The 25,244-nt window shown below is 53.2% G+C and overlaps 1 protein-coding gene and 1 long non-coding RNA gene across 2 annotated transcripts in view; one reads left to right on the top strand and one right to left on the bottom strand.

The window, feature by feature from the left end:
• The window catches only part of LOC111542572, a 22,927-nt gene extending 13,289 nt beyond the window's left edge, over window positions 1-9,638 (top strand). Inside the window, exon 3 of the long non-coding RNA XR_002731593.1 lies at window positions 9,554-9,638. This is a non-coding gene — a long non-coding RNA (uncharacterized LOC111542572). The remainder of the gene's footprint in view (window positions 1-9,553) is intronic.
• An 80-nt stretch (window positions 9,639-9,718) lies between these two features.
• Window positions 9,719-25,244, bottom strand: part of MGAT5B (alpha-1,6-mannosylglycoprotein 6-beta-N-acetylglucosaminyltransferase B) — an 87,227-nt gene continuing 71,701 nt past the window's right edge. The window contains exons 11-16 of the mRNA XM_026455922.1: window positions 21,858-22,042; window positions 19,501-19,647; window positions 19,201-19,317; window positions 13,642-13,716; window positions 12,003-12,259; window positions 9,719-11,458 (exon numbers count right to left, since the gene is read on the bottom strand). Of these exons, the coding sequence (XP_026311707.1) occupies window positions 11,260-11,458; window positions 12,003-12,259; window positions 13,642-13,716; window positions 19,201-19,317; window positions 19,501-19,647; window positions 21,858-22,042 (980 nt within the window). The 3' untranslated portion in view covers window positions 9,719-11,259. The remainder of the gene's footprint in view (window positions 11,459-12,002; window positions 12,260-13,641; window positions 13,717-19,200; window positions 19,318-19,500; window positions 19,648-21,857; window positions 22,043-25,244) is intronic.

Below are 25,244 nucleotides of genomic sequence, written 5' to 3'. Positions count from 1 at the left end.
TACAGGCAGCCTGTAGAAAACAGAAGAGGAAGAAAATGGATTCTCCCCTGCAGCCTCCAAGAGGGATGCAGCTCCCAGGGCTGACACATTGATTTTAGCCCAGTGAGGGCCGTTTCAGACTTCTGATGTTCAGGACTGTAAGATATATTGTGTTATTTTATGCCACTAAATTTGTGGCCATTTGTTTCCAACACAGAGGTATTTAACCTGGTGATGGAACAAAATTTCAGAGATGTAAACTCTGTGGGTCACAGCTAGCAATGGGGGCCCAAGACAGGGTTTGACCCCAGGGTTGTCTGACTCCATGGCCCACGTTCTTTATCATATCCCAGAAGATAAGTCACTCTTTGCACAAAAGCACCTCTGGGAAGGTTAACAACTTCGTCCTATGTCAGGCACGGGAACTGCGTACCCTTTCTTTATGAAACACCAGAAAATAAAAGGAACCGGCCGGGCGCTGTGGCTCTGTCACCCTAGCACTTTGGGAGGCCAAGGCCAAGACCAAGATCACTTGAGGTCAGGAGTGCGAGACCAGCCTGGCCAGCGTGGCGAAACCCTATCTCTACTAAAAATACAAAAAAATAGCCAGGAGTGGTGGGCGCCTGTAACCCCAGCTACGCGAGAGGCTGAGGCAGGAGAACTGCTTGAACCCAGGAGGTGGAGGTTGCAGTGATCCAGGATCGCGCCACTGCACTCCAGCCTGAATGACAGAGCACGAGACTCAGTCAAGAGAAGAGAAGAAAAGCAGAGGGGAGGGAAGGGGAGAAGAGAAAGGAAAAGACAGAAGAGAAAGGAAAGGAAAATGCAAAGAAAAGGAAAGGAAACACCACAAGCAATCACATCCAGCTTAAGGCAGCGATGAGCTTGCAGGAAGGAGGGGAAGCCCAAGGGCCAGAGTGAACCAGGAGCTGAAAACCAGATGGTGGCCGCGTGAGTGTGGCCTGTGCCGGCTGAGGCTTCCCGGTCCTGGGGTCCAGGGCTTGGACTCTGACTCCTCCATGGAGACGAGAGGTGTGGCCTTGGGGATGGACATGCAGAATCGAGACCCCTGCGGAAAGCCAGGCCCCTTCAGGACTGCGGCCTCTGTGGAAGGACAAAGTGAAAACACCCCTCCCCAGCACGGTGAGATGGGGAGGGGCGTCTGTCACTGGGAGAAGGAAGATCGGAGATATTGGCAGAGCGGTCTCCAGAACTGATGAAAACCAGGCACCAACAGATTCAGGAAGCCCGCTTGAGTCCCCAGCAGGTCCCAGCCCTGGACACAGGGGCTCAGGACTCAGCCACTAGACAGGAGACTGTACCCTCCAGGCCTAGTGCCTTACCAAGCACTGCTCCTGGCAGAATGTTTGCTGAACGGATGGTGATGGGGAGAGGGAAAAGAGAGGGGGAAGCGAGGGTGTCTAAATCTGGCTTGAGACAAGGCCGGGGGATTCATAGTCTCTACCCACCCTTCACCTTCAGAGGTCCAAGGATCGGGTGGGCACCAGCATGGGGCTGGGGGAGTCATGGGGGCCAGGGGTATCTTCTGTGGGCCCAAGGAGCCCTCCCAGGGCTGAGACCCCAGCCTGAAACTCTCCCAGCACTCCAAAAACCAAATCCCACCCAGCTCTGGGCTGCTCCATGGGGCCCTAGGCTGGAGAAGAACCCCCCGCCCCCGACCGCCGCAAAGGTTCTCTAAGGAAGAGGCGGCTGGTGGTCAGGGCTAGGCAGCTGTGAGAGCTAAGAGTTGAATGGGGAGAACGTGCTCTGTTGGCTTCACGCCCCAACATCAGGGGAACCAGCTGCACCGTTTCCCCAGAATCATGGTCTCTTGAGCCCAATATTCAAATATATGCAGACATCGGAGCCTGGACTATTTTTAGCTGAGACTCAGAGGGAGATGATCTCAGGCTGACTCGACTGAGAGGGGCCAGTCCCAGAGGAGCGCAGAATCAACCTGAAAAGTCAGGCTTGAGGACCACCCCAGTCTCCTGCTGTAAGCGCCTGAATTCTGCACCCCAGGTGCCCTGAAGGTCTGTGTTGTGGGTGTTTATTTGGGGCGGGGGGACTGGTCTGGATCCCTGGGGGGCTGCGTTCTTTTTCCTTCGAGGCTTTTCTTCAGCAAAGCGGGCTGCACGCTGGAGCCAGCAGCCTGACCGGGGGGCCGTTTAACTCCTGAGTCAGGATGCGTGGCTCGGCCTCTGTTACTATCTTCAAAGGCAGAAATCTGACCCTTCCTATGAGCTTCCCGTGGCTGTTATAGTAACTTACCACAAGCTGTGGCTTAAAACCACAGGAGCATATTTCCTCACAGTTCTGGAGGCCCGAAGTCCAGCATCAGGGTGCCAGCAGGGCCGTGTTCCCTCTGAAGGCGCTAGAGAAGGGTCCTTCTTTGCCCTCCCAGCTTCCAGTGGTCACCAGCAGTCCTTAGTATTTGCTGGGGCAGCTGCATGGCTCTGATCTCTGCCTCTGTCTTCACAGGGATTTCTCCCTGTGTGTCCCTGGGTCCTCTTCTGATAAGGACACCAGTTGTTGGACTTAGGACCCACGCTAATCCAGTCTGGCCTCCTCTCAAATTGATGAACATCTGGAAACACCCTATTTCCAAGTAAGCTCCTATTCACAGGCACCAGGGGTGTCTTCAATGCATCTTTTGCGGGGAAACATAATTCAGCCCACAGCATCTTCTGTGTTGTTCTGCCCAAGGACAGCCACCCCTCCAGCAGCTGCGGTGAGAAGGCCCCCCAGGTTTGGGGTTTCTAATCTTGGGTGGCAGCAGGCTGGGAACCAGGGACCACTTGAGCCTTACTGTGCTGTCCTGCCGGGAGGGGCGGCAGCTCCTTGCCCCTGGAGACAGTGCGGCTCCCGAGAGCAGCTGAGTGTCTTGCAGTCATCAACAGCCACCTCATCTCAGAGGCAGCACCTGGAATCTTACCTGCCTTACCTCCTTTAGTCCTCAAAACATCTGTGTCTCAGGATGATGTCCCTTATTCTACAGAGGAGGAAGCTGAAGTGCAAACTAAGAGGAAGTTCTGCAGCAGCAGGTTGGGTGCCGGGTGCCAGCCCGGCGAGGAGCTCGGTGCTGTTGCGAGGACCATGACAGGGCTTTCACCCCATCTTCCCTTCTGAGCTGGGCTCGTCGGGATGGGGTGGCGGGGTCTGCACGTGCACAGCCAAGGAGGAGCAGGGCGGCCTCTCCCTAGCACAGTCCTGAAAAGAGGACCCCGCCCCCATTAAGGGAATGCATGGATTCCCTTTTAGAGAGTGCCAGGCCAATACATGGAGGAGCCAGTGTGGCCAGGCAGAAAGGAGTGGATAAACCTAAACCCTGCGGACCTCTTTTTTGAGACCCCAAACTGCTCTTGACCCCCAGAGGTCAGATCTTCCCCAGGGGAGGGCGTGGGAAGGTGGGGTTAGGGAACATACGGAGTCTTTGGGAGCCTTCTAAGTCAGCCAAGGGAGTTGGGGCAGCTGCAGGGCCAGAGCACAGGGAAGGCAGGTCCACCAGGTCTAGCTGCTCGGCCTCCAGCCCCGCCAGGCCCAGTTAAGAGGGTGCCTTGGCTGCCAAGAGAAGAACCCAGGGTAGGCACTGCCTCCTGGACCTCCACAGGCAGCTGGCCTCCTACAGGCCTGCTGGGACCTGGGACCCTGTCTCTGCTGCCTTCCAGCTTTCCTGGCTCTGGGGGACGGAACTCGTTACTAGCCTCCCACTCATGTTATTTCTCCTGCCCTTGAACTTCAGGACCGTCTTGGAGCCAGCCGAGGCCTGTTTGCATCCTTTGCCCCCAGGTCCAGCTGGAACCCCCGCCTTTTCCTCCACTGGGCTCAGCCTAGTGGACCCTGGGCTGCAAGAGAAGTTGCGTCAACCCACGTGCTGGGGCTGGAGGCCAAGGCTTCAAATGAGGCCTCCCCGAGTTGGTACTCAACCTCCTCTCCCTCCCTGGAGGGCAAAGCCACGAGGGCTGCAGAGGAGCTGGCCAGGTATGATGGGTGAGTGCAGTGGTTCACAGCAGAACCACATTAGACACACAGAGGAGTGCTTTACGAAACTCGGATGCCAGCTGGATGCGGTGGCTCACGCCTGTAATCCCAGCACTTGGGGAGGCCGAGGTGGGAGGATCGCTTGAGCCTAGGAGTTTGACACAAGTCTACGCAACATAGTGAGACCCGCCCCCCACACCCATCTCTATAAAAAAAAATTAGGTTTGGTGACACACGCCTGTGGCCCCAGCTACTCAGGAGGCTAAAGTGGGAAGATTGCTTGAGCCCAGAAGTTTGAGAGCTCCAGCCTGAGTGACAGAGTGAGACCCTGACTCTAAGTAATTTTTTTTTTTTTTTTGAGATGGAGTCTCAACCTCCACCTCCTAGGCTCAAGTGATTCTCCTGCCTCAGCCTCCCGAGTAGCTGGGATTACAGGTATGCACCACCATGCCCAGCTAATTTTTGTATTTTTAGTAGAGACGGGGTTTCACCATGTTGGCCAGGCTGGTCTTGAACTCCTGACCTCAAGTGATCTGCCCGCCTCGGCCTCCTAAAGTGCTGGGATTGCGGGCGTGAGCCACCATGCCTGGCCCTGCCTAGATATTTTGGTTTTTGGCTTAATTGGCTCCTCAGGTGAGTCCACAGGCTGAGGAACTTCATCACACCTGTTTCCTCACCTGTGAGTGGGGAGGGGTGGTCACCTGGCAGGGTGGTGCTGAGGCCAGCCCGTGCCTGCCCTTCCCTCCACTGTTCAGAGTTGGGCCAGGGCTGAAGGAGGCGTGGCCAACTTCAGAGGAAGGCATGGGAGCCACAGCTCTGCCTGGCACTGACATCTGGGCTGCAAATTCTTTCTAATTCTCAACTTCTCTCCCTCTACTGCCTGCCAGCCCCTCCAGCTTCATTTAAAAGTTCAGACAGGATTCAAAAGTAGGCTGATATACAAAGACCTATTAAATCTCAGCAATAAGAAAACAACTCAATTAAAAAATGGGCAAAAGACCTGAACAGACACCTCGCCAAAGACGATACACAGATGGCAAAGAAATATATATGTCACTTCATATGTCATCAGGGAAATGCAAATTAAGACAGCAATGTGATACCACTGCACATCTATCAGAATGGCCCAAATCCAAAACACTGACAACCCCAAATGCTGGTGAGGCTGTGGAACAACAGGAATTCTCATTCAGGGCTGGGAATACAAAATGCTGTAGCCATTCTGGAAGTTTCTTACAAAGCTTGGCAGTTTCTGACAAAGCTAAATGTGCTTTTACCATATGATGCAGCAATCGTGTTCCTCGGCATTTACCTGAATTAGTTGGAAATTGTGTCCAGGAGCTTCTGGACAGCTGCACATGTGGAGGTTCCTGGAAGGTGGCCATCCAGGGAGGGCATGGAAGTTCCACGTCCTCCGCCCCCCTCATACCTCACCCTACACAGCTCTTCATCTATATCCTCTGCAAAATCCTTTACAATAAACTGGTAAACCTAGGTATGGTCATGTGACTAAGCTCTGGCCAATGCAACACAATCAGAAGTGGCATGAGCTGACTCCCCCTCTCCTTTTTCTCTTTCATTGGATGGAATGAGGCCTTAGAAGGGAGCCATCTTGGACCAGATGAGGGCAACCGTCCAGAAATGCTGGAAGACCAAGATGCATCTTTGGCAGATGATATTTTCCAAAGATAGAGGCAACACTATATCCCATTCCACGAGAGCTGCTTCTACTGTGACTTTGACACCCCTCCCATTGAGAGGTGGCATCTGTGTTTCCTCCTCATGAACTGCAGCAGGAGGGGCTTTGTGACTCCCTCGACCAATAGAGTATGCCAGCATCGACAGCGTGTGGCTTCCAAGGCTAGTTAAAAGAAAAAAAATGCTCACTTCCACCTTGTTCTCCTGGCATGTTCACTCTGGGAACCCAGCCACCATGCTGCAAGGAAGCACAAGAGTCCTTGGAAAGGCTCACATGGATGGGAACCACGGGCCCCAGCCCAAATGCCCTGCTGAGCTCCCTAGCTGACAGCACCAACTTGTCAGCCACATGAGTGAGCTGTCCTGGAAGTGATTCTCCAGCCTCCAGGCGAGCCACCTCAGCTGATGCCATGTGAAGCAGAGACAAATTACCTCCACCAAGCCCTGCCCAAATTGCAGCTCTGTGAGCAAAACAAATGACTATGATTGTTATAAGCAAAAAAGAAAATAGAAAAGAAAATGGATTCCAGTCAAAAACTTGGACGTGAACGTTTATAGCAGCTTTATTCAGAACTGCCAAAACTTGGAGGCAACCAAGATGTCCTTCAGTAGGTGAATCTGTAAACAAACTGTGATCCATCCAGACAATGGCGTATTATTCAGGGCTAAATGGAAATGAGGCATCAAGCCATGCAAAGATGCGGAGGAATCTTAGATGCATGTTACTAGGGGAAAGGAGCCAATCTGAGAAGGCTACAGACTGTAAGGGCTCCAACTACCTGATGATCTGGAAAAGGTAAAACTGTGGAAATGGTCGTAGGATCGGTGGTTTTCCAGGGTTAGAAGGAGGGAGGGATGTATGGGGGGAGCACAGAGGATTTTTAGGGCAATGGAATCACTCTGTATGGTGCCGTAATAGCGGAGACATCTCATTCAAGATTTGTCAAAACACGTAGAACACACAGCACCAGGAGTGAGCTGCAATGTGAGCTGTGTTTGGTTGATGATGTCAGTGTAGGCTCACAGATTGGAACGCATGGACCACTCTGGTAGGGGATGTGGATGGTGGGGGTGGCCTGTGTATGTGGGGGAGGTGGCATATGGGAAATCTCTGTACTTTCCACCCAACTTTGCTGTGAACATAAAACTGCTCAAAAAAATAAAGTCCTTTTTTTGGAGACAGGGTCTCACTCTGTCACTCAGGCTAGAGTGCAGTGGTGCGGCACATCACAGTTCACTGTAGCCTTGACCTCTTGGGCTCAAGTGATCAAGCAATCCTCCCACTTCAGCCTCCCAAGTAGCTGGGACCATAGGCACTTGCCATCACACTAGCTAATTTTTAAATAATTTTTGTAGGCTGGGTGCAGTGGGTCATGCCTGTAATTCCAGCACTTTGGGAGGCAGAGGCGGGTGGATCACCTAAGGTCAGTAGTTTGAAACCAGTCTGGTTAACATGGTGAAACCCTGTCTCTACTAAAAATACAAAAAATTAGCCGGGCATGGTGGCAGGTGCCTGTAATCCTAGCAATCTCAGCTACTTGGGAGGCTGAGGCAGGAGAATTGCTCAAACCCGGGAGGCGGAGGTTGCAGTGAGCCGAGATCACATCACTGTACTCCAGCCTGGGTGACAGAGTGAGACTCCATCTCAAAAAAATAAAAATAATAACAATTTTTGTAGAGATGGGTTCTTGCCATGTTGCTTAAACTCCTGGGCTTAAGTGATCCTTCTACCTCAGATTCTCCCACTTTGGCCTCCCAAAATGCTGAGAAAAACAGGTGTGAGCCACCGCACCTGGCCATTTTTTTTTTTTTTTCCTAACTAGGCTCAGTTCCTAAAAGAAGGCCTTGGCCAGGTTTCTGAGCCCTACCCGCCTCCTGCTGGACAAGACCATGGAAAATGCCTGGCTCAGCTATTTTTTTCTCAGCCTCTTTTAAGCAGCATAGCAGAGAGGGACAGAAGCAGAGACAGAGAGGGACTGAGATCTGGGCTTTTCCTCCAGCTGTGCGATATGGACCAGGCCTCTGGTCTCTTTGGGCCTCCATCTGTAAAATGAGGGGACAGGAGGAATTCTGATGGCCTGTGGCTTTGATCTCTGTGGCTTTGATCTCTGTGAGCAGATTTGGTTGTATGAGGACTCTCACCTGGCATTACATGGAACAAGGAAATGGCCACAGTCACTGTTAATTAAAAACTGGCATCAAGTTATTGGTACTCTCATGTTTGAAATACCTTCTAGTACCTGCTTGGTCTAGACCAGCTGTTCTCAAAGTGTGGGCCCTGGCCCCCTGTAGCAGCAGCAGCACCCAGAGTTTTTTTTGTTTGTTTTTGTTTTTGTTTAGACAGATGAGGTCTGTGTGACCCAGGCTGGTCTCCAACTCAAGCGTCGGCCTCCCAAGTGCTGGGATTACAGGTATGAGCCACCATGCCTGGCATTTTTTTTTTTTTTTTTGAGACAAGGTCTTGCTCTATTGCCCAGGCTACAGTGCAGTGGCACAATCATGGCTCACTGCAGCCTCAAACTCCTAGGCTCAAGCTATCCTCCCACCTCAGCCTCCTGAGTAGCTGGGAGCACAGGTGCATGCCACCAACCTTGGCTTTCTTCTTTTTTTTTGGTAGAAACAAGGTCTCATTATGTTGCCCAGGCTGGTCTCAAACTCCTGGGCTCAAGCAATCCTCCCACCCACCTGGAGCTTATTGAAGATTCAAATCCCAGGGTCCAACTCCAGACCTGCTGAATCAGAAACTCTGCGGGAGGGGCCCAGCAACCTGTGTTTCAGTAAGCTCAGGAATCAGGTGACTCTGACGCACGCCAAAATTTGAGAACCCCTGGCCTGGAACAGGGTGTGTGAAGCTTGGCGCTGCTGACGCTCCATGCCAGATCTTCCTGTGCCGTGGGGCTGTCCTGTGCACTGGAGGATGCTGCCAGCATCCTTGGACTCTACCCCACTGGAGGCTAATAGCATGCTACCCCTGCCTCAAGTCACAACAATCCAAAACAGTGCCAGTGGTCCTCCAGGGAACAAAACTGCCCCAGTGGAGAACTTGTGGCTGGAAGGAAGGCCCTGATTGTGCAGTGACTCAAATATAGGATCACATAAAACCTGGAGTGAAGGCTGGGCACGGTGGCTCATGCCTGTAATCCCAGAACTTTGGGAGGCCAAGGCAGGTGGATCACCTGAGGTCAGGAGTTTGAGACCAGCCTGGCCAACATGGTGAAACCCTGTCTCTACTAAAAATACAAAAATTAGCCGGGTGTGGTGGTGGGCACCTGTAATCCCAGCTACTCAGGAGGCTGAGGCAGGAGAATTGCTTGAACCCAGGAGGCGGAGGTTGCAGTGAGGCGTGATTATGCCACTGCACTCCAGCCTGGGTGACAGAGCTAGACTCCGTCTCAAAAAATAAAAAAAACCTGGAGCAAAGACCATGCATGCAGGGTCACCATGCCAGGCTGTCACTCTATCCAGCCATTTGCTCCTCACCATGACTTGAAAATGATCCCCATTTTATAGCAAATCCCACCTCTCTGCTTACAAGCTGTGTGACCTTGGGCAAGTGACTTGAACTCTCTGTGTCTCTTGCTGTAAAGTGGAAATATTAATACAATAGCACTTACCTGCTAGGGTAGCTGAGTGCATGAAATGACAACTCAAGCATGGGACAAACTCTCAGCCCAGTGCCTGAGGCAGTAAACACTGGCTCATTTTCTCATTATGTGGCTCAGGCTCTTACCAAAATGGATTTGTGTTCTCTGACCTTGTGCTGCCACTGTCACAGCCAGCTGGAGGTAGGCAGAGGCCAGCCTGAGGTGAACATGACTGAGTTCGCCACTGCTTGTCAGGGTGCCTGCAGTCACAGCTCTGGGGCAGCTAAGAGACCCCGGGTCTCTGCCATCAGCAGGGACTTCCTTTGGACGGCTTGAAGCAGACAGCACCCAGCTCCGCAGGCCTAGCGCCCCATGGGCCCCAACTGACACGGAGCAGAGCCCGGGCACCCCGGCCATCTGCCCTCCACCCTGGGCAAGCGCTGGATGCCGCAGGAAGATGAGAATCAGCACAGTTCCTCTTCTGCATCTCACATCCCAATAAAATATTTATTATTTCAAGAAATAAATCTTTAAAAAAAGAGAGAAAAAGAGTGTCTCTATTGCTTTCCCCCACAGGTTAGTCCTTGGGAACCAATGAGTTTTTTTTTGCCATCGTGGTTTCTGCGGCTGCAGGGGCCAGCCATGTCTGGAGGGGACTCCCGTGGGAAGTGTCCGGCCTGGCCCCTCCACCAACTCTCAGCATCCCGGGGCTGCCTCCTGGGAAGGGCGGAGGAGCAGGCCTAGGTTGGTGGGTGGGAGCAGGATTATAAAACTGGGTGGGTGGCAGTGTTCTGAAGGCCTGACCCGCTGAGGCAGGCGGGGCTCTGGGCATGGGGGGAGGGAGAAGGGGCATCCTGGGGCAGGCATGCCACTCGGAGAAGGACGGCTAGATCTGGAGGCGGTTTGAGGCCGGAGGAAGCTGGAGGTAGGGACGAGGACTCGGCACTGGTGGGCTGGGAGGTTATCTGGGGTAAGCACACAGGGCAACTGGAAACTGGGCAGGGAGTACCATGGGGCTGAGGCTCCATCCCAAGCCCACGTCTGCAAAAGATGCTGGGGAGTTGGGGAGTCAGCACCTGTAGAAGTGCCTGGTGCATGAAGGCCACCCCCGGGCAGGGGTCCCAGAGCCCATTCTCTGAGGCTGGGGTGGAAACCTGCCCCTTGGAGGGGGTAGGGATTGAGGCTTTAGAACAAATCCACCGTCTGGAGTCAGTCACAGGTCATGCCAGGATGGGTTTTGGGAGAAGCCCAGAGTGAAAAGGGGTGGAACAAGCAGGAGAGAGAAACAATTCAACTAGGGTTTGGGTGGTTCCTGCACCCCCAACTGTGGTCCTCAAGTGTAGAGGGAGGGTGGGGGAATCGGGAAATCGGGAGGGAAGGGGCTAAGGGGAGGCACAAACAGGACTCCTCGGCTTAGCCTTCTCCCAGCCCCCTGCCCCTCTGTCCACATCCCAAACACCAATGGGCCCTGTGTGCCTGGCTCCCCTCATAGGAGGAGGGCGAGCCCCCAGTTTCCCTGCCTGGAGCAGGTACCACCCAGGCCTGCTCTCCAGGGCCATGGGGAGGGCCCCTCCTTGGACCCTTCAGGGACCATTGGGCAGTCTGGTCCCTGCTCCTCTCCCTTGCAAGTCTAGAGGCCCCATCCTGGGCCCAAGAATGACTGGGCCCCTTTCGCCACCTGGCCCAGATCTGGCCTTGCACAAAGCCAGGGGCCTCTGACCACCTGCTCCTGGGCCATGAGGACTCTGAGTAGTCCGACATCTTCTTGGCCATGATGCTGCCGTGAGTCCCCAGGAGAGAACCAGGAGCCTGCCTGGGGGGTCCCAGGGGCTCAGCATGCTGCCTCCTCCTATTCCTGTGCACAGCTCTCCTCTGCCAGCTTCCTGGCTAAGGAAAGAAGCTCCGGCCTGGAGGGGTTGCGAGAAGGACAAGCAGCTGGAGCTCAGAACCTGCTGGTGCTTTCTCCTGTGGCAGGAGAGAGCCAGCATGGGTGCCAGGCAGGGCGGCAGAGGTGGACTCACAGACAGCCCTGGCACAAGGCCACCTGGCCTTTGCGGAAGTCGCGGCAGGGGCAGAGCCGGCGGTACTTGGTGTTGGAGCCAGCACAGCTGAAGAGCAGAGGCTCCTTCTGCAGGTAGCACTCCTGGCCAGGCTGGGCGAAGGCCGGGTACAGGTGGTTCATCTCCGATTCGGTGCTGTCACAGGGCACCTGCAGCCTGGCAGGCACCACACAGCACCGTCACTCAGCATTGGTCACTTGGGCAGAAGGGCTGGGGCAGGGTAGGGGCTGCCCCCAGCCTAGTCCTGCCTGCCCCACTTCTCTGGCCCATCCCCATCCCAGACTGGGTAAGGAGATGTGTTACGACTCCTTTATCCCACGTGCTACCCAGGGACCCCTGGAGAAGAGAGGAGCCTGGCCTGGAGGGGCTGGGGACCCAGGCAGCCCCAGTAGGAGGAGCACCCGGGACAGCTTTCATGGTCTGGGTCAGGACAATGCCCAAATAGGCTGTGTAGGCGGCTGAGTGGGTGGAAGACAGCAGGCACTGGAAGGAGCTTTCCGTGGTAGTTTAGGGCTTGGCCAAGAGTAGGACAGCAGTGACCTGGATAATGGCCTGGAGGATCCCTTCTGGATCCTTCCTGACTCACTGGAAAGCGTTAAATCCTCCCCACTGGCAGAGCTGAGGGCCAGTTCTGGGTGTGAGCTCTCAGTGAGCCCGGCTGGGCCAGTGAGGATAGGGGCTGGGTGGGGGGCACACTCACTTGAGGAAGGCGTCCTGGCTGTTGAGGAAGGGGAAGAAGGAGGGCTCACAGATCAACCCGTGGTCCAGGCAGGTGTCGGTGCAGGCCCTCCCAGGTGCGGCCAGCCAGGCCCGCAGGGAGTGTGCGGGGGGCCAGGCCACAGGGGCCAAGCTGGCGTTCCGAGCCCACTCGAGGTGGGTGGCATTGGGGGCCAGGACAAAGGGGCTCTGCGGGGTGTGGGCCCCTGGTAGGATAGGGCCCGGAGCTACGCAGAAGTCCTGCAAGGAGGAGAGCAGTGTTAGGGTGGGGAAATGTGACCCAGGTGTGCCTGGGAGACACCTGAAGGTGTGGCCCTGCCGTGCCAGTACGAGCCACCACTATTGGGCGCTTACTGAATACCGACCGGGTAGCTTTACCTGCATTATTTCATTTACTTCCCATGGACACTCGTGTCTCCAGATCACTTACAGGAATTATGGAGGTTGAGAGGTCACGGCACCTGCCCAGGGCCTTGGGGTTGGATGGCAGAACAGGACATGGATTCAGGGCCCTCTGCATCCTGTCTGCCCTGGAGCAGCCTCGATGCTCAGGTCAGGCTGGTGTTTCTACCCTGGGGCCCACGAGCCCTGCCCTCCATAGGGACAGGGCCCCAGGCTGGCCGTGAGGCTCTCCCTGCAGGGTTCAGCTCCAGAGGTCAGAGGGCCCCGCGAATGCTTTCCTGTGAGTTTCCTGTCTGGGTTCAGTCCTGGGTTCTGGCCACGGCCCTGCCCCTCACCCTGTCACCTGAACACGCTCTCCCTCCTGGGGGCCTCGGTAGTCCCATCTGTAAAGGGACAGGGGAGAACCAGACTCTCCCGGCCCCTAATATTGGTGGGGCCAACAAGATGGAAAGGGAGGCCAAGCACTATCCGTGGAAATTTCTCACAGCCATACAGCCACCTGCTCCAGGGCCCCCGAGCCCAAGACCCACCCCAGGCATCACCCTGGAGACCTGGAACCTGCAGAGCCGCGCTCCATCTGGGCCACCTGCAGCCCTCACGGTGGCTTAGACCCACCAGGATGCAGTGGGGGGCCAGGACTCCCCAGGAATAGGGCACGTCCTCCTCCTCACCCACTACTTCCAGGCACTCTGAGCACCCATGGGAGGAGAAAGGAGTGTACTCCTGGGACAGCTGCCTGCCCGGGTGCTCCCATCGGGGGCTGGGGTGGCTGAGCTTTTGAAACCGTGGGGCTGTCCTTGGTTTCTCAGGGCAGAGATCCCAATCTCCTGTTCCAGTCTCACTGCCATCCTTAGCGGGTGGGTGGGCAATCCGGGGATCTTCACCTCCCAGTTACCAAATCCCAATCAGTTACCAGACTTTCGAACCACTGTTTCCTAAGAATAAAAGTCTTTGTGTTTCTGTTAGTGCCGTGGGGTTCAGCTCTAAAGTTGGGCCCAGGGCAGGGATGCCCCGAGCAGTGCTGCTTTCTACACCCACAGTCAGGCCTGCCTGTCTCCAGCCCTGAGGGAACTCTGGGAAAACAGACTGGACAGGCTGGAGGAGGGAGCAGGGAGCTGGATGACTTCATGGGTGCAGGTCCTTGGGCAGACAATGAAGCTGGCTCAGCCCCCTCCTCTGGTCTGACGAGATCTGGGGCAGAGACCAGAGGGCTCACTGACCTGGTGCTGGATATAGGCGTGGATCCGCTCCAGCATCCCCTCGCAGGTGTACTCGTAGGGTAGGTAGGGGTCTACCTGTGGGAGGGACGGGAAGATACATAGCGCGGGAGGAGGCCCAGCCGTTCGGGGCCCTGCCATGCTCAGCCTTCGGAGTGGAGGTCTGGTGGGCTCTCAAATCCTGTGCCGTGCCCAGGGAGCCGACCACCCCATCCACCTGGCCCTTCCGCCCAGCTCAGAGTCCCTGTTCCCCACACACCCTCCAGGACCCAGGTTCAGGACCCACGAGGCCCAGCCTCATCCCTCCCACCCCTCCCAGGTTCTGGTCCCAACTGCACTGAGGATAAAGCTCACACTCTGTCCCCTCCTGGGCTCTGACACCTCCTCTTCCCACAGCCCACCCACCCACCCTCTTAGGCATCACCTGCTCCAGGGAGCTTTCCCTGAACCCCACCCCCACTCCTGTTACAGGAACACTTTCTGTGGTGGCTCCCAGCACCCCAGACTTCCCCCAGCACAGAATGAGCCCCTGTGTTATTGTCTCCTGTTTATTCCTCATGTCTCTCGTGAACTTATGGAGCCCTTGAGGGTGGGGACTACGGCTTGTTCACTTTGAATCCCCGGTGCCTGGCACAGTACCTGGCAGACAGTGGGTGCTCAGGAAATAGCCATGGAATGAAAAGGCATCCCCAGCTCTGCCTGTATCCTGCCCAAGACATGGGACGTTCATGCAGAGGAACACAGGGGCATCTCCCGGTCGGCGGGAATGAGGTGACATTTGCAAAGTACCCTGCCCCCACAGGCACAAACCCCCAAACAGAGACCACAGGCTGCCTGTCTAAATATCTAATAGTCATCCAGGCGTGGATTACATCCAGCACTTTAGGAGGCCGAGGCAGGCGGATTGCCTGAGGTCAGGAGTTCGAGACCAGCCTGGCCAACATGGTGAAACCCGGCTCCACTAAAACTACAAAAAAATTAGCTGGGCATGGTGGCAGGTGCCTGTAATCCCAGCTACTTAGGAGGCTGAGGCAGGAGAATCGCTTGAACCTGGGAGGTGGAGGTTGCAGTGAGCCGAGACTGTACCAGTGAAACCCCAGCCTGGGTGACAGCGAGACTCTGTCTCAAAAATAAATAAATAAATAAATAAATATCTAATAGTCGCACAGCAACCTGTCGTGTGGGCAGATGCCTGTAGTAGCTGGGGTTCAAGAAGCCAGGGAAATGGAGGGAAGAGGTGACAGAGGAGTAAGGGGGTACTCTTGCCTCCCCCGACTTCTTAATCAACCAGCCCCTTCCTGTTCCATTAACCTTCTCAAGCCCAGCGCAGAGCCACCACGGAGGAAATCACTGACCTGGAAGGGCAGGGGCAGCGGTCAGGACCCGGGAAGGAGCCGTCCCAGACTCAGAGAAAGGTCTGTTTTAGCCTCAACCTCCCCACCCCAACATATCTGGTGGCACCTGACCTGGCCCAGCCCATCTCCTAATGAGGCCACTTTCCTGTCTTCAGCCTGTGGGTAAAATCTAACTGTTTGATTCAAGCCTGCAACCACCTCCTTTCTTCCTCATTGGCGTTGGGTGGTGCTAGGAAGTTCAACTGTGCCAAGCTCGGTCTTGCTTCCTGTGTTTCTTAGGAGACCCGTCCTGGGGCCTCTGGCCAAGGGGACATTCCTGACACTCAAGGGTCCCAGGGAAGCAGCAGTCACCGATGTCCTTGAAGCCGGACATTGCCCCAGCACTGACATCCCCCGGCACTGTGCACGGGTATTCTTAACACTGGGGCAACTTCGAAGTCCTGGAGAATCTGCAGGTCCCATCCTCGGCCCAGCCTTGAAGCCCCATGCTCTGCACAGCCCTGTCCCGACCTGCTCTCGTTCCCAAGCTGATGGCCCAAGAAGACCCTGGCAGCCAGTTGCTGCCCCAGCTGGTTCCCTAACTACTCACAACAAAGTCCTGGGAGCCTCTGAGCCCCACATACTTCTGGGGGTCTTGCAGGGACAAGGCTTCACTCCCAGGTTATAAATAAAACTCCCCAGAGAAGAGCTTTCCCCTCCAAATGCCGCTCCCCCTCTCCGTGACAGCAGATCTCTGAGTTGCTCTCGCTCCTGTGTCTGAAGCTCTTGTCATAAGGTAATTCAAAGGTCCCTGTGTGAAGCGAACGCTCACAGCCAGGAATGACGTTCCGCCTGCCACAAATCTCCTGCCGGAGAAGCCAGCCTGCCTGGCCTAGTAATCACCCCCATTAGGTCTAATTACAGGTGTGCACCCTAATCAGTCTTGACAGAGTGACAGGTGCTGGTCCTGCCTGGGAACTGCTGGCCTGCGGGAATGACAGCAGGGAGGGGTGCGGCAGAGGCCGGTGTTGGCATCACCTTGAATGGCCTTGCTCTGGACACAGAGATGCCCACAGGCAAAGCCAGGGAGGTGCAGAGACACAGAAGGGGTGCCGGGCCCTGGTTTTCCATGGCTGTCAGGCCGGGGGCCGGCTGGGCTGTGTGTTAGATCTCCCTCTTCTCACCTCCTCTTCTCACCTCTTTTTCCCCATCCTGGCCGCTCCTCCCTCCCTTTCCCTGTAAAAGGCCACAGGACTTGCTGAACAAGCCACTCCCGCTGATGGCGGCCCTCATTTGCTCTCAGCCTCCACCAGCTGGCCCTAAACCTGTTTTCTAAACTAGAATTATTAGGCCGGGCATGGTGGCTCACGCCTGTAATCCTTGCACTTTTGGAGGCCGGGGTAGACGGATCGCTTGTGCCCAGGAGTTCGAGACTGGCCTGGGCAAAAAAGTGAGAACCCCCCGACCCTGTCTCTATTCAAATAATATAAAAAGAATATTTTAAAAAAATAATAAAATGGGATTATTAGAATTACCCAGAGTTCTTGTTTAAAATGCAGATTCCCACACAAAGCTGGGTCCTATTAAATGGGAAGGTACAGGATGGACTCGAGAATCTGCATTTAAGCCCCTCCCCTGGGTGACTCTTGGGCACATGAACGTTTTTGAGCTGCTGTGAGCTAAGACGGGGTGAACTGTTATGCAGAGGGGTGGGGCCCACAGAAGGGAGGGGCCTGAAGGCAGAGGGGCCTCGGCTGGTTTGGGGCCCAGCACAAGTCTCAGCTGGTCGGATTTGCAATACCTTGCTTCCTTAATCCCTTTGTAATTGTTATTTTCTAATTAATTAACAAAATTAAACAGATGTTCATATAAAAAAAAAATCAAACAGGAAAGCAATGAAAGGGAAGTTTCCTCTCACCCCAGACACTCAGTCCTTCCCCCAGTTATCAATTTCTTATGTGTCCAACCAGAAATACCTGCGACTATCCCAGCACCTTCATGCACACAGCCCTCCCCTGACCCTGCTTTCTGGGCCTCCGGGGGGGCAAGTTATCCACAGGGTGGAGTGTCTTCCTCATTCAGCTCAACAATGTATCTTGGAGGTTGGGCCAACTCTGCTCCCCACATTGGAAAAGTCTATGTAGTCCCCCTCCCCAGCCTTGCTCAAGCTCCTCTGTAGGAGAAGCCTTGGAGGATTGGTTTGCAAGGGGAGGGGAGAGGGAGGAGAGCAGAGGCAGGTGGGTGGAGAAGAGGGGAGAAGGAGCAGGAGGAGACTGTGGGGTGGGAGGAGCCCCCTTCCCTACCTGTGCACCTTGCTGCCAGCTTCCCCATGCAGTGGGCTGGGGTTGGTCAGTTTCCAGCAGTGAAATTAATCAGTTAACCCCCTTCAATCTTCTTTCCTATGCACTGAGGTCCCTACCTAAGGCCTCCTTCCTGGCACTGGTACTTCTAGCCCCATTTAAGCCTATGAACTGGTACCAGTCAAATACCTGGCCCTCTTCCTAGGGCGTGGCCAAGGGGCCAAATTCCTATTGGTCTTTTTAAAAAATTTTTGAGATAGAGTCTTGCTCTGTCACCCAAGCTGGAGTGCAGTGGCATGATCTTGGCTCACTGTAACCTGTACCTCCCAGGTTCAAGCGATTCTCCTGCCTTAGCCTCCTGAGTGGTTGGGATCACAGTCGTGTGCCACCATGCCTGTCTAAATTTTTTGTTTTGTAGTAGAGATGGGGTTTCACTATGTTGGCCAGGCTGGTCTTGAACTCCTGGCCTCAAGTGATCCGCCCACTTCAGCCTCCCAAAGTGCAGAGATTACAGGTGTGAGCCCCTGCACCTGGCCTCTATTTGTTTGTGCTCTACAAGGCCTTGCCAGAACTTAAGCCACCAGCCCAGGACAAGGGACAACACTGGGTTGAGAGCTAGCAAGGGAGCTTTTTATCCCTCCCCACTCTGTCTAGGCCGGTGCTTTGCTAGGACCCAGCATTACAAGGTCACACAACCTCTCCCTGCAGCAGGACCATCAGCGCCCCACCCTCAGTCACCTGTGACTCCACCTCAGGCTGTCTCTGGCCTGCTCTGCCCATCCATGTGCAGGTCAAAAGTGTCAGGAACTGGCATCCCAGGCGCCACCCTCAGCCACAGATGGATGGGAAGAGGAGGATACTACCCTAGCCTCCTTGTCCTCGGGCAGGACAGCTCTGGGATGTGACCTACCCCATCTCACAGAGGCCCCCGTGGTGATGAGCTCCAGGTACCACCTGCTGACCCCATCCTGCCTCACCTGGCACCTCCGTCCCTGCCTCCTGGGGTTGCCTCCCAAATAAGCTACTACTGAAATCCCTGTTTTCATGTTACTTCCTGGAGGAATCCAATCTCAGACAGCCCCTGACTTTGAGAAACCTGCCATGTTGGCCAGGCTGCTCTCAAACTCCTGGCTTCAATTGATCCGCCCGCCTCAGCCTCCCAAAGTGCTGGATTACAGGCATGAGCCACTGTGCCCGGCCTGGAGCAATTATTTTTGCTCAGCCTGTTATTTGAGCTATAGCAAGAAGGGGATCCAGGAGGACCATAGTGAGAGGAGGCTCTCTCGTTTACCAGGTCTTAGCCTCCCCAGAATGAAGGAACCAGCCAAGCACAAGGCATGCTCAAAAGCCACAAACATGCCCACTGTGGAGATGAGCATCAGGCACAACCCCCTCCTCACTCTCACCCAGCCCACACATGTGAACCTACACACACCAGCACCCACGTTCGCTGGAGACCCAGGGTGTTCTACCCCCTTGCTACTCAAAGCGTTGCCCCGTATTTAACAGATGGTCTGTGTGCACATTATATTTTGAAATGTGCTGGGTAAAGGCTGCAAACCCACACCTGCAGCAGTTTAAAGAATCTCCACACATTCATCGTGAAAACACTCACTTAGCACCTGGCCCTCAAAAGTGCTCCATAAATAATTCAAGATCCAGGGCTGCCACGTAAGGTTGTGCAGGTTGCTCACTGCACAAAGGCATTTCCCCACACATCACACCTGAGTAGATGAATGGGGGCCCCATTCCACTCTCCAATCCACATGCCCGGGCTCAGAGCTGTGTCTGACCAGGGGAGGGATGGATATCTTTGCCAACCCAGGCCTGCAAGTCTGAATTCACCCAGAGGGGCACCGTTTTCTAATCAGAGTAAAGACCAGCAGTGTGGACTAGTAGTGGTCTGAACGGCATGTGGCTGCTCTCACCTGAGTTCTCATGATGGCCTTGATGGCTGCTTCAAACTCCTCCGAGTTGTTGTAGTCGACTGTCCACACGTGGGGCTTGCCGATGAAGTTCTCCGCGTAAGGATGCTGGGAGAACACCTGGCAAGGGTACAGAGATCGCAGCTGCCCCCTGTGCCTGCCAGCGGGGCAGGGACAAAGGAAGGTACCCCATCCACGTGTCCTATCTCCTTTTGCCCCACATCTCAGTCTGCCTCTTCCAGGACCTGCAGGGGTCTCTGTCCCGGCCCCTCCTGATTGGGGACCAGGATGCTTTTCACTCACCTCTCTGGAGGTGGGTTTGCCTCGGAAGAACTCGTGGTTGAGGGAGCTGTGGGGTGGGCTGAAGCGGGACTGCAGGAAGATGCAGCCATTGGCGATGGCCTCCAGGGGGGCGGGGCCCTCGTAGGGGAAGCCAAACCCGATGAAGAGCTGCAGAATCAAGAGGCACACGGTGGTCAGGAAGCGCTGCGCCGCACAGCCCGGTCAGCCCCAGGATGCCGGGGACAAGGTTAGGCTTCAGGATATTCACAGGAGGCAGCTGGGCCACAAAAGCCAGCCCAGAACATCTTGTGCCATGGGCAAGCACTTCCCCTCTCTGGGCCTCAGTTTCCCTATCTGTAAAATAAGGGGTCTAATTAGCTATTATCAATAGTCTCTTCTTGCTCTATGAGGCTATGATTTATGATTCTGGAGGGAGGAAGAGAAGAGCAAGTGTTTCAAGCCGAGAAAGGTGCAGGCCCGCACCTACAAGAGACCTCCAGGAACCTCACTCACTCACCCCAAAAACATTTATTCAGCACCTAACTTGTGCGAAGCTATTCACAATAGCAAAGACATGGAACCAACATGGGTACCCATCAATGGTGGCTTGCATAAAGAAAATATGGTACATAAACACCATAAAATACTATGCAGACGTTTAAAAAAAGAAAAAAAATCATGTCCTTTTCAGCAATATGGATACAGCAGGAAGCCAATATCCTAAGTGAATTAAAGCAGGAACAGGAACCAAATACCGCATATTCTCACTTGTAAGTGGGAGCTAAACGTTGGGTGCTCATGGGCATAAAGATGGCAGCAACAGACACTGGGGACTCCTGGAGTGGGGAGGAGGAAGGGGGTAAAGACTGAAGAATTAACCGCTGGGTACTACGCTCACTACCTGGGTGACAAGATCCTTCATATCCCAAACCTCAGCATTATGCAATATACCTAGCTAACGAGCCTGCATATGAACCCCTGAAACCTAAACTAAAAGTTGAATTTTTTTTTGAGATGGAGTCTTGCTCTGTCACTACGCTGGAGTATGGTGGCATGATCTCAGCTCACTGTAACCTCTGCCTCCTGGGTTCAAGCAATTCCCCTGCCTCACCCTCCTGAGTAGCTGGGACTATAGGCAAATGCCACCACGCCCAGCTAACTTTTTTTTTTTTCTGGATTTTAGTAGAGACAGGGTTTCACCATGTTGGCCAGGACAGTCTCGATCTCCTAACCTCATGATCCGCCCACCTCGGCCTCCCAAAGTGCTGGGATTACAGGCATGAACCACCGTGCCTGGCCAAAATTATTATTTTTTAAGTAACCTGTGCTAGGAGTGCACAGGGCTGGCCTGGAAGGCACTTAATAAATGATTCTGAATCCAAGGCTGTTCTGTGAGGTTGTTCAGGTTATTCACTGCACACGAGCATCTCCACTGCCCCCAAGAAACACACACACACACACACACACACACACACACACACACACACATCCAAGATGCCTTGGGAAAGAAGCTATGGTGAGATCAAGAGAGGGCCTGGGGTCAGGTGCAGTGGCTCACGTCTGTAATCCCAACACTTTAAGAAGCTAAGGTGGTAGGATCGCTTGAGCCCAGGAGTTTGACACCAGCCTGGGTAATGTAGGAAGACACCATCTCCACAAAAAATTTAAAAATTAGCCAGGTGTGGTGGTGTAAGCCAATAGTCCCAGCTACTCAGGAGGCGGAGGTGAGGGGACTGTATGAGCCTAGGAGTATAAGGTTGCAGTGAGGCCTGATTGCACCACTGCACTCCAGCGTGGGCAACAGAGCAAGACCCTGTCTCAGAAAAAAGAGGGTGGGGGTGCCTAGAAGCTGGCTGAAGACTCTCCAGCCTCAGCTGATACTCCAGGGTCCAGTCAGGGTTTTGCCCACTATGTCAACTGCTGCTCCAGGAGTACAGCTCAGGAACCCCGGAAGCAGTCACTCAGGACTTGTGGCTCAATGGCACTCTAGCCAGGACCCCTCTCTCCACCCACCCAGCCACCCCAGCTCAGTGTCTCCAAAAGCCAGGCCTGACCCAGGAGTCCATTTGGCTGGACTGGTACTGCAAGGGGGCGGATGGGCAGCGCAACTCTACTTCCCCATCACTGAGCCACGGCTCTGCTGCTCTGCTGGCCCTGCTCAGGTCCCTTTCTCTATAGGGCCCCTCCTGCCTGGTAGGCACCCATATCTCTACCCCTGGGCTCTGGCCAGATGTGGGGCTCAGGACAGTAGAGCATGCTGGGTTATGTCCACATGTGGAAGGGGCCTGAGTGATGGTGGCAGGCCTGGCAGGCATGGGTAGTGACCTCAGTGTCTGCAGCCGGCACGTGTGAGAATGGTATGGGGGATGGGAGCTCACTTTGGCCTTGCGCAGCAGCTGCTGAAACTCGGGTTGTGGTAAGAGGCCGTGGTTCTTCACAAAGGCTGGCACCTCAGGGGGCCGCTGGCTCTCGTAGTACACAGTGCCATGGATTTCCATGTATTTGTTCAGGATGCCCAGGAATTTCTCCTTCCCCTGGAAAAAGAGAAGGAGGAGATGGGAACCTCATGCAAACCACAGAAGGCAAAGTCGGTGGAGGAAATCCCCTTGGTCTGGAAGTCAGAAGATGTGGACCCAGTCTCAGGTTGGCCATTAACTGGCTGTGGGACACTGGGAAAGGCCCCTCCCTTGTCTGGCCCTCAAAATCTATGAGTTGCAGAGACTGGACTAGAGCAGAGGCTTCAGGATTACTTTTAGCCATGAAACTGTTTTCTTTCCAAAGGAACCCTATGGGGACCAATATTTAAATGGATTCACATGGTGCCACTTGGCCTCCACTGAACCCCTAATGACCTCTAAGCTCCTCTGAGGAGCTGTAGAGCTCTCTGTAGTCCATTCATCCATCTCTCTCTCTCACCCATCCCATCCATCCTATCCATCCATCTACCCAACCACCATCCATCCATCCATCCATCCATCCATCCATCCATCCATCCATCCATTTGTCCATCCACCCATCACTCTATGCGTCCACCCACCCATCCATCCATTCACCCATCCATCCCTCTCACCCATCTACTCATCCACCCATCCATTCACCCATCCATCCCTCTCACACATCCCTCCACTCACCCATCCACCCATCCACTCATCCATCTACCCATCCATCCATCTTATCTGTCCATCCCTTCTTTCATCGAAGGAGGGGGACCTCTGATGGAAGCTCCATATTTGGAATTTGAACTCAGGGGAATTACACCCTAGAAAAAAGGATGAAACACAGCTAGACCAGTCCTTGCAGGGGCTGAATCCATTCTGTCTCAATCACTATATTGATTAAGGTGATCCGAGATTGCTAGGGCCTCCAGCTACAAGCCAAGAGTAAAAGTAAATTCTCTCTGGAATAAAATAGAGTCATCCCTGATCTTAAATTATCTCTATAGTTCTTCATATTCATTTTCCAGAACTCAAAAAAAAAAAAAAAAAAAAATGACCATTGAAATCCCAATCAAACCTCCAGTACTTTTTTTGTAGAAATTGACAAGCTGATTCTAAAACTCATTTGGAAATGCAAAGGACCTAGAACAGACAAAACAACTTTGAGAGAGAACACAGTTAGCAGGCTTATATTACCGATGTCAAGACTTATAAAGCTACAGTAATCCAGATAGTGTGGTATTGGTATCAAGATAGACAAATAGATCAATGGAACAGAATAGGGACTCCAGAAACAGACCCACACGCAGTATGGTCAATTGATTTTCAACAAAGGTACAAAACATTTCAGTGGAGGAAGGATGGTTTTATCAATAAAAGGTCATGAAACATGGTATCTATATGCAAAAAAGTGAAAGAACTTTATACTTACATGTAAAAGTTCATGCAAAATGGATCACAGACTTCAATGCAAAACCGAAAACTACAAAACTTATACAAAAAAATACGAAAAAATCTTTGTAACCTTGTGTTCGACAAAGATTTCTTAAATACAACACCAAAAGCACAATCCATAAAAGAAAACACTGGACTTCATTAAAATCAAGAACTTTTGCTCTTTGAAAGACATTGTTTTTTGTTTGTTTTTCAGACGGAGTCTCCCTCTGTCGCCCAGGCTGGAGCGCAGTGGTACAATCTCGGCTCACTGTATCCTGCACTTCCTGGGTTCAAGCAGTTCTCCTGCCTCAGTCTCCTGAGTAGCTGGGATTACAGGCATGCGCCACCACGCCGGGCTAATTTTTTGTATTTTTAGTAGAGATGGGGTTTCACCTTGTTAGTCAGGCTGGTCTCAATCTCCTGACCTCGTGATCCACCCGCCTAAGCCTCCCAAAGTGCTGGGATTGCAGGTGTGAGTCACCACACCCGGCCAAAAGACACTGTTAAGAGAAAGACAAGGCCAGGCACAGTGGCTCATGCCTGTAATGCCAGGACTTTCAGAGGCTGAGGCAGGAGGATCACTTGAGCCCAGGAGTTTGTGACCAGAATGGGCAACATAGCGAGACCCTGTCTCTCTGTCTCTATCTACACACACACACACACACACACACACACACACACACATGTTTAAAAATAGAGAGAGAGAGACAAGCCACAGACGGGAAGAAAATATTTATAAAGCACATATTTGATATAAGACTTGGATCCAGAATATACAAAGAACTCTAACAACTCCATAGTAAGAAAATAAACAACCTAATACAAACAACCTAATATTTTCAATGAGTAAAACTTTTTAAAGAGACACATCACCAAAAAAAAAAAAAACAAAAAACAAAAAAGATATATGGAAGACTAATAAACACACAAAAATATCTCCATCATTAGTCATTAGGAAAATGCCAATTTAAACCACAAGAAGACACCATTCCATGCCTGTTAAAATGGCTGAAATTTACAACACTGACCATCTCAAGCATTGATGAATTTGTTAAATAATTGAAAGCCTCCTACATTGCTGGTAGGACTATAACATGGCATGACCACCTTTTTAAAAAAAGTTAAACACACTTCTACAGTATTAACCAGCCATTATATTCTTAGGCATTTACCCAGGAGAAATGAAAGCATATGTTTCTACAAAAAATTGTACACGAACCAAAAAGGCTAGTCAAGACTCCCTGAGTTGGTTTTGCAATTTATTCATGGGTTGCCACCTACGGATTGAAAAGTTCCACCGAAGCTCACCCAGATGACTCTCTGAGGGCCTGGAATGTTTCCTTCAGGGATGAGGGTGGGTTTGCCCTGGGCCTGAACCAGCTGCCTTTCCCTCCTTCTTGCTTCATTCCCTCAGTCCCTCACCCTCACTTCCTGGGACTACACTCTACTAGAATAGCACCTAAGCCTTAGCCTCAGGCTCCACTTTCTGGGGAATGCAGAATAAGACAGACCCGTTTAGCACAAAAATCACCCAACACCTTGCCCTGGGTCCCCAGCTCCTGCTCCCCATAAGGATGATAAATGACCTTCCATCTCCCCTCCCTCCTTCCTCCTCTGCTTCTCGGCCACCTGGTGCCCTGAACTCTGGAAGGCATCTCTCCCAGGATGCTGCTTTCATTTTTCTCTTCATCCAGCCACCTCTGACTTCCTTTGGTTACAAATACCAGAGCAAGGATGTCTTTTTTTGGAAGCAGCTTCTTTGAGGTCTCTAGCTGAACAGGATTGCCTCAGGCTATCACAGAAGTTCCAGCGCTAGAGATAAAACCTTTCTCTTTCCAGACTTCATAACCTCTCATTCTCTCGGGCCAGTTTCTTTTCTTTTCTTTTCTTTTT

Source organism: Piliocolobus tephrosceles, chromosome 16 (genome assembly GCF_002776525.5).
Source record: "Piliocolobus tephrosceles isolate RC106 chromosome 16, ASM277652v3, whole genome shotgun sequence".
Classification (NCBI taxonomy): Eukaryota; Metazoa; Chordata; class Mammalia; order Primates; family Cercopithecidae; genus Piliocolobus; species Piliocolobus tephrosceles.
The sequence above is the reverse complement of the archived record's forward strand: the minus strand, read 5'-3'. Positions and strand labels throughout refer to the sequence as shown.